The sequence below is a fragment of the Branchiostoma belcheri genome, unplaced genomic scaffold (genome assembly GCF_001625305.1).
Source record: "Branchiostoma belcheri isolate BF01 breed outbred unplaced genomic scaffold, Haploidv18h27 scaffold185, whole genome shotgun sequence".
NCBI lineage: Eukaryota > Metazoa > Chordata > Leptocardii > Amphioxiformes > Branchiostomatidae > Branchiostoma > Branchiostoma belcheri.
In genome coordinates this window covers 63609-71688 of record NW_017803324.1, presented here as the reverse complement: position 1 = coordinate 71688, position 8080 = coordinate 63609, and the positions used below count along the sequence as shown (strand labels likewise).

The 8080-nt window shown below is 38.3% G+C and overlaps 1 protein-coding gene across 2 annotated transcripts in view; it reads left to right on the top strand.

Annotated features, from left to right (window-relative positions):
- Nucleotides 1-8080, top strand: part of LOC109467633 (sodium channel protein type 2 subunit alpha-like) — an 80783-nt gene that overhangs the window by 22945 nt on the left and 49758 nt on the right. For both annotated transcript variants that reach the window (XM_019765668.1, XM_019765667.1), the window contains exons 2-4: nucleotides 3470-3588; nucleotides 5758-5838; nucleotides 7670-7798. In XM_019765668.1, the coding sequence (XP_019621227.1) occupies nucleotides 3470-3588; nucleotides 5758-5838; nucleotides 7670-7798 (329 nt within the window). The remainder of the gene's footprint in view (nucleotides 1-3469; nucleotides 3589-5757; nucleotides 5839-7669; nucleotides 7799-8080) is intronic.

The window sequence follows — 8080 nt, the reverse complement described above, 5'->3', positions numbered from 1 at the left end:
TTGAAACTTGGATGACTTGGCAAATAACTCGCTTTGGGTAGAAATCATTTTGTTCTACTTTTGTTCAGTTGTGAGATTGGAACAGTGCATATTATGGTAGGGGTTTGACAGAAATATATTTTATTTGTACCAGAGCAAATGGGGCCTTTCTTGTTCAAATTCCCTTGCTGTAAATATACCTACACAGGAACATTTTTCGTCGTTAGATGTCTGTTGTGTGTTAAATAGTTTTGTTTAACATCTTTCTAAGCTCGTAGCGAGTCATGCCATTCTACTTTAGGCCACGCCAAGGAAATTTTATGGATGACGTCCGCGCGCGCATTGACTTTGGCCTGTTCCTAGGAAAAAACAACAACAAGAAATTCCGCTTCCTGTAACTATGACCTAAGACCTAAGAGTCACGACAGTGCTACAAATAGTTAGGTTGACGTGAAACCCGTAACGCGAAATGGGTAAAGAGGCCATGCTTTGTTTCTGCAGGCCTGCAAAAATGTGATGAAAGAAACAGGACAGGACGACAACTGCTGTTCCACCTGATTTATTGCTGTTTTGATGACGAATAAAAGACTTCTTGCTTGTTACACTGTGTCACCTCATTCAATTTGTGTCCTAACATTTGTCGTCTCTTAGTATATTTCTAATCTAGGCATCTTGTTTTTAGGGCCCTTCTTGTTTTTTTTCGCCCTTTCGCATTAGATTTAGGGTCTCTAAAGGACGTCATCCATAAAATTTACTTGGTGTGGCCTTAACGAAGACTGCTGTGGAGAGTTGCGTTCTTTCTCATGACACTGCACGCACCCGACAGGCGCTTTGGTCTGTAAGACTGATTGTGGCATATCCAATTTCGATCGACCCGGACCTGCACGTAATGCACCGTGTGGTGTTATTTACTTATCAGAAGAACCCGGGCTTTGCATCTGTCGGTCCCATCCGGGCGCCCTGCCGTCCTGCGCTAACAATTAATGGCTTTAAAGTCCCTCCTGTCGAAATGAATCTTTGTTTTACAGTAAATTACAGTTCCCTAGTAGGATCGATGTGACACAGTTTGTCTTCTCATACACAACCTTAACATGTCAATGTACTATCATAATTTAACACTACATTACGTTCGGTTCGGGAATGCTATTGGTGATTTTGAAATAGATTACGTACATCAAACAGAAAGCTCGATATTCCCCTCTCCTATCGGTAGAAGGGAAACATGCAGCTTACTGTGTTTCCTGGGTCTGGGCCCCGTACTGGTCCTGACATACCCAGAGGAGGAAATGTCCAAGGACTATCAAGTTATGATACAATGTTAGGCCACAGCAAGTAATTTTTATGGATGACATCAGCGTGCGCATTAATTTTTGCCTGATTTTGGAAAAAAAATTTTTGTTACCTTCTGACAGTGGTCAACATGCCGAAAATGGGCAAAGATGTCTGTTGACATGCCGGAGGTGGATGACAGATAACTATAAAGAGAGGAGACAAGAAAAAGCTCTGATTTAATGTTTTGTTTCTTACTTTGATGCAGTCATATGTGATGTTGGCTGTGAATATGTAATGTTCCTACTGAATCTAAACCATTTGTACAATGATTCAGTTAAAATTTCAAAATGTAGGAACCTTGTTTTTTTCGGCCCGCCTTGTTTTTTTTTCGCCCCCTCGCATTAGATTTGGATTCTGCGGAGGATGTCATCCATAAAATTTACAGGGTGTGGCCTTAACCCGAGATATGTCTTCAAACTCAACAAACGTACAAACAGATAAAATCTTGAAACAACAACGAATCAACTAAATAATTTTAGGATTTCTTCGCCTGTGAATCAGTGTGCCAAAGTTTATTGTTCCAATGAAAACGTAACCCACACTTTTAGTCATTTATCGTGCCAAGGTCGAGGATTCAGATCTGATCGGATTTCGAGGCTCTCTGGAAATGTTGTTTCACGTCACCGGCTAGCCAGGCCTGTCTCAACAAGGGAAACAGAAGCTGCGGGTATTTCCCTTCTTCCAGCGTGTCGCATTTTACTAGGTCATTGGCCACAAGATAAACAAGTGCTTTTGGAAAAAGCTGCTATTTTTGTCGCAATGAAAAGGCTTACAGTTTTTACGAACTGGTGGATGGCTGAGGAGTATATGGTGGTGGAACGTACCGTAGTGCAATGCAGTCTAGCATTTTCCCCATCCTAGCTTTTCAATGTACCTAAGTTATATAAATGTTTCTAGTTCTCATTAATATTGTATATAATGATAGCACATGCACTTGTATATTTCAAATCTTTAAAACATTACAAAACTCTAGTATATAACAGTTAATAACCTGTTTTATCACTTTTAAGAGTCTTATTAACAGAATAATGAGACACAAAAGTACATTTTAACTTAAGTAAATAATATTATTCAAAATCTCTTCTATGACTTTGTCCCCAAAAAAGAGTTCGTCCAGAAGGCAGGGGAAGAATAACTGCAAGAAAGAAGAAACATGACATAAAACAATATATGAACTATGGAGTTAAAAATCAAGGGGACGGAGTGAAATCACCATCGATTGTATCATTTTGGGGATTGTGACACCGGCTTGCCTCTTCGTATACAAGTGTTGAATAGTTCTGCCAGTTCTCTCTATTGTCACTGAAGGAAAAGTTAACGTTATGAATGTCACTCAGATCTCCAGATTTTATCTAGTAGTATCTAGTTAATTTATCTAGTAGAGTTTACATTGTTTGCGAGTATGGTTTACCTGGATGAATAACCTTCATCACGATAGGGTGACTGTTTTCTGTAAACATTATATATATGACGGACACCCAACATTCCTTTTTGTGCCAGCATTTAAATCATAGTATCGCATTAGACTTCAACGTCGTTTGCAGGATATTTACATCCAAGAATACCGTACTTCTGTTCAAAACAACTCAAAACTTTCTGTCTATTCGATGTTAAAGACGAGGTAGGGACAAGAAAATTACCTTTCTGAAATACAGAATTTTGAAGTTCGTAGATCGAGTACAAAGATGAGAATTTCTAGCCATAAATTGAATATAGAATTCGGAAGATATAAAAAAATACCTCGCTACCAGAGGTTTTGTCCATTCTGTCCCAATGATATTGAAGACGAACAACATTTTATTTTGAAGTGTACACTATATAATGATAAACGCACAAAGCTGTTCAACCTTCTCTCCGCTTGTTCAACAAAATTTGTTACATTTCATGCTATAGATAAATCTAATTTCATCCTAGAAGGTAATAACCCTTACTGTGTACAAATAGGTAAATATATCCAAGAATGTTTAAACCTTAGAACATGTAGTATTAGTTGACCCACCTATTGTTCTGTACGTAGGATAATTGCGTTGTACCCATCCATGTATATTTGTCTGTATATCTACATGTCTTAGACCTTACAAAGTCACCGTGTACTTTTTGTACTCACTATCACATTTTACCTTGTTCTCACTATCACATTTTACCTTTGACCTTGCAGACGTTCATGGTTGTCGGCAAGAAGGGAGAAATAGCGAGGTTCAGCGCAACAAATGGACTGTGGATCCTGTCGCCTTTCAACCCCATCCGGGGGTTGGCATTGTACATACTTGTACATCCATATCCTTTTCGTATGACCCATCGCATAGGCTCAATAGTTTTTGCCATACATTTTTGTACAATGTACAATTACCGTGCAATAAAGTTCTTCAATAATAGACGGAACTGGCATACACTGTTTGGAACTATTCATCCTGTAAGTCTCAAGACTCAAGAATTATTTATTGATCAATGGCAGTAAACTTAAGACAAGTTACTGAATTGCGAATCAATGTACATTTCATTATTTTAGAATCCAAAAGTTTATAGTATTGCACATAATGAAGTTAAAATTATATGATAGTAAATAAGTGCGATCATTTACTACGGACTGACCTCATGTCATGGCGGGTGGAGCACGTGGCAACTCTTACAGGACAACAGATTTACGTTGTCGTGTGGTGGGTTCCTTTGCTCATTAAAAATGTACTGTTAACTGAAGAATAAGTACACACGCACACGCGCATGTAAAATGTGTTGAATTGTAACGTTAGGTAACCAGTGGAATGGGAAGACAGATGGATATGCGAGTGCTTGCGCACACACGTGCATAGTTCATTATAATAGTCTTGAACACAATTATTGCGACAGAAACACTAAATAAGACATCTTAAAATGTCTTTCTTTTGCTGTAATATACCAATAAGCTTTGTGACTTACACGAGGTTTCTAACAGGCTGTATCACGCCGCCATTCGGAGATTACAGATAAAACACCGGGAGACCTGGCAGGGCTTCAACGATCGAGACTAGGGTAATCATTCTGGCTGATGATGTGTATGTCTACATTGGATTGGCTTCATCTTATTTGTTGTGTTGGTAGAGTGTGGCAAAAACTAAAAACGATTGGATTTGGCTTGCTTAACTCGTGTTCTGGATATGCTAGAGGTGCTAGAGGAAGTGACATTAGTTTGGGTGTTCTAGATCTGTATAGCCATTTTTTTAATCACTCAAAGAGGATAACTGAAAAAGGAACAATGGTTTGTTATGATTGTGGTTATGACAGAGTTTGAGATGACAAAGATGTACAAAATGAAAAGCAAATTATACCAATAAGGGCTACATTTGCACAAATTAATTGGGAAATTCTCTCATGAAGTATTTTAGATGTAGCCATTGTCCTGGCTATGTTATGATTTTTATGACACCCAGTTGTGACGTCAAGACAAAGTGATATAGGTTTGGGCTCCTTAACAGTTAATTTTGTAACTGCACATTTTGTCAGAATTTCCTAACGGAATGACTGAGGAAAGGAAGAACGGACTTCCATCACTTTAAGCATGCAGATATCTAAAACTGAAATATCATGGCCGGATCCCAGGAAACTTTGGATGTCTGAATACCTGACGCTGCCTGCATCTTAGCCACTCCTCGATACAGACCTTGCCTCGCAGTTTCATTAACGTCGTACACAGCGTTCAAATCTTGTCTACCTATACATGTATGTGTACATCTGTAGATGAAGGTTATCGTCCATCACTTTCAATAGGTGCCTCCTAAAAGAATTATGCCTTGTAACTATATCTTGTTTCCATATAGTTCTTGTCTAATTTGTTTCACACTAGTGTTATGCCAACAGTTCCTTGAGCTGCCAGACACAACCTATCAACTTCGCCGACGAACATCCAGCTACAAAGTCCCACGTAGTCAAACTGAGAGACATACATTTGATTTGATTTGATTTATTGGGATTGCAAACAGATACAATACTCGTGGGCCACAGGCAGCGGGGGCTGGTGTTGTGGCCCACACACAAAACAATCATAAGCACACAAACAAGACACACATTTAAACCTAATATAAGTACATAAAAATAAGTATAAGGGTACTAGAAACAGCATAGATTAGGACACAGTCGTGTTCTTTATCCCTAGAACTCTCAAAATCATGTAGCAGATATAGAGGGCTAGACTAGAGAAATAGACTCAAGATTTCTGCAGAATACTTTTTATATTTAGTGTGTTTTATTTCTGATTTTAAGGTAGACGTAATGATCTAGATAATTATCGAATGTCAAGGATATTCTGAGTAATCATTTTTATTCATTCTTTTAATGCTGAAATGATGACAATGTCTTGTTACAATCATCTGTAAATTATAGCACAATTCAGACTGTTTCAGCATGCGATGTTGTTTTGATAGATAAAGTTCCTAAGTCAATAAACCATATTTTGAACTTAACCAGTTTTACGTGGTTCAGTCTGTTGGTGATGCTGGCTATTCTGGCGAACTGTGTTTTCATGACGATGACCGCCCCACCAGAGATCACGGAGTAAGTACTCTCATTTTAGTAAGTGTTTGTTGCAAAAGTCCTCATTTTGTGGGACAAATGCATAATTTTTATCCACAAACATGTGTCTTGAGGGTGATAGTTCCAATCTTTCCCATTGTTAGATTATTGGGAAGACAAATGTTAAGGTCAGTTATGGAGCTCTTGTCGGATTTCATTGGTATTGCAACCGTTTTTTGTATTGTTTTTGTCTTGGACATGCCATGCTCATTAATATTTTTGTGGCAGCTTAAAAATGTCAAAGTTTCTTATCAGCCCCATGTTAAAGACCAGTGTGAAACATCATTCTGAATATGGACTTTCATATTCATCCTTGATCCAACATTGATTTTTCAATCCCTCTCTTTAAGAATGGACTCATATCATTCTATGGTTCAGTTCAAAACACAAAAAATACGTTTCATAATCACCTTAGTTCAAAATTGAATTTGAAGAACATCGTCCCCATGTTCACGAATTGACTTTCCAATGACACCTGTGTTATATTATGTTATGTTATGTTATGCTATGCTATGCAATGCAATGCTATGCTATGCTATGCTATGCTATGCTAAGCTATGCTATGCGATGCGATGCGATGCGATGCTATGCTATGCTATGCAATGCAATGCTATGCTATGCTATGCTATGCAATGCAATGCAATGCAATGCAATGCTATGCTATGCTATGCAATGCAATGCAATGCAATGCTATGCTATGCTATTCTATGCTATGCAATGCTATGCTATGCTATGCTATGCAATTCTATGCTATGCTATGCTATGCTATGCAATGCAATGCTATGCAATGCAATGCAATGCAATGCAAAGCTATGCTATGCTATGCTATGCTATGCTATGCTATGCTATGTTATGCTATGCTATGCTATGCTATGCTATGCTATGCAATGCAATGCTATGCTATGCTATGCTATGCTATGCTATGGTATGCAATGCAATGCAATGCAATGCAATGCTATGCTATGCTATGTTATGCTATGCCATGCTATGCTATGCTATGCTATGTTTTAAGATGGATAGAATAGAAATACTGCACAGCATCACCAATACTGGTACATATATAGTGTACATTCATATATTCGGCAAAGTCATGCAGAGATTCGTCAGTACCCTACAGTGCCTTTTCTTTTTTAATTGTAATCCAATGTTCACAGTATAGTTGTATCGTTGTGATCCCGGCGTTTACAATAATAATAATAATAATAATAATCATGCCATTGTGTCACAGTTCGCTCTGTATAATACCGCCTACCACTCATCTCTTCATTTTACAATTTTAATTGTATAACATATTGAGATTATAATTATTAAGGCATACTGAGTTTTGCTCCCCATGCCATGCTGTATTGGCGTGTTACTGTTCGTCGACTTAAAAAGAATGAAAGTAGGTGCCGCTATCAACTACATTGTCATTGGCGACGGAAAACAAAAAATGATTTCCCACGCACTCTGCTGTACAGCTGCCATTTGTACTTTTAATTTGAAACAAATCTACCATCGTTTGTTCCCTTTCTCAGGAATGGCAAATTACCAATATGACAAGTTATCTTTTTAGCCAGGGAGCTACGTATCCTATCTGACATTGCACAAACCGTACAGGGGTATGGCAGAAATAAAAAGCGTTATTGGTATGTTACAGTATGAAGTTGTAAACCAAGAACAGGAGATTTGGTTTGGGAATTACCCAATAAAGACCGACGTGTTCAATGTCATTTCTTAATGCGGGACCAGTTCAAAACTTTATGATATCAAATTTACTGTTTCAGTTGAATTGTTGCGATGATCTGTTAATATGTTTTGTTGTGACTTTCAGATACGTATTTACCGGTATTTACTCATTCGAGATGATTGTAAAGATATTGGCAAGAGGTTTTATTCTAGAGCCATTCACATATCTCCGAGACGCCTGGAACTGGCTTGACTTCATTGTTATACTTTTAGCGTGAGTATACCTTACTTCTCACATGCTGCACATATATCATTTATACTATATTTGAGAGCACAGGTGTGTGTGTGTGTGTGTGTGTGTGTCTGTGTGTGTGTGTGTGTGTGTGTGTGTGTGTGTGTGTGTGTGTGTGTGTGTGTGTGTGTGTGTGTGTGTGTGTGCATGTGTTGTGTGTGTGTGTGTGTGTTGTTTTGTGTGTGTATGTATGTGTGTGTGTGTGCGCGCGTGTGTGTGTATATGTGTGTGTGTGTGTGTGTGTGTGTGTGTGTGTGTGTGTGT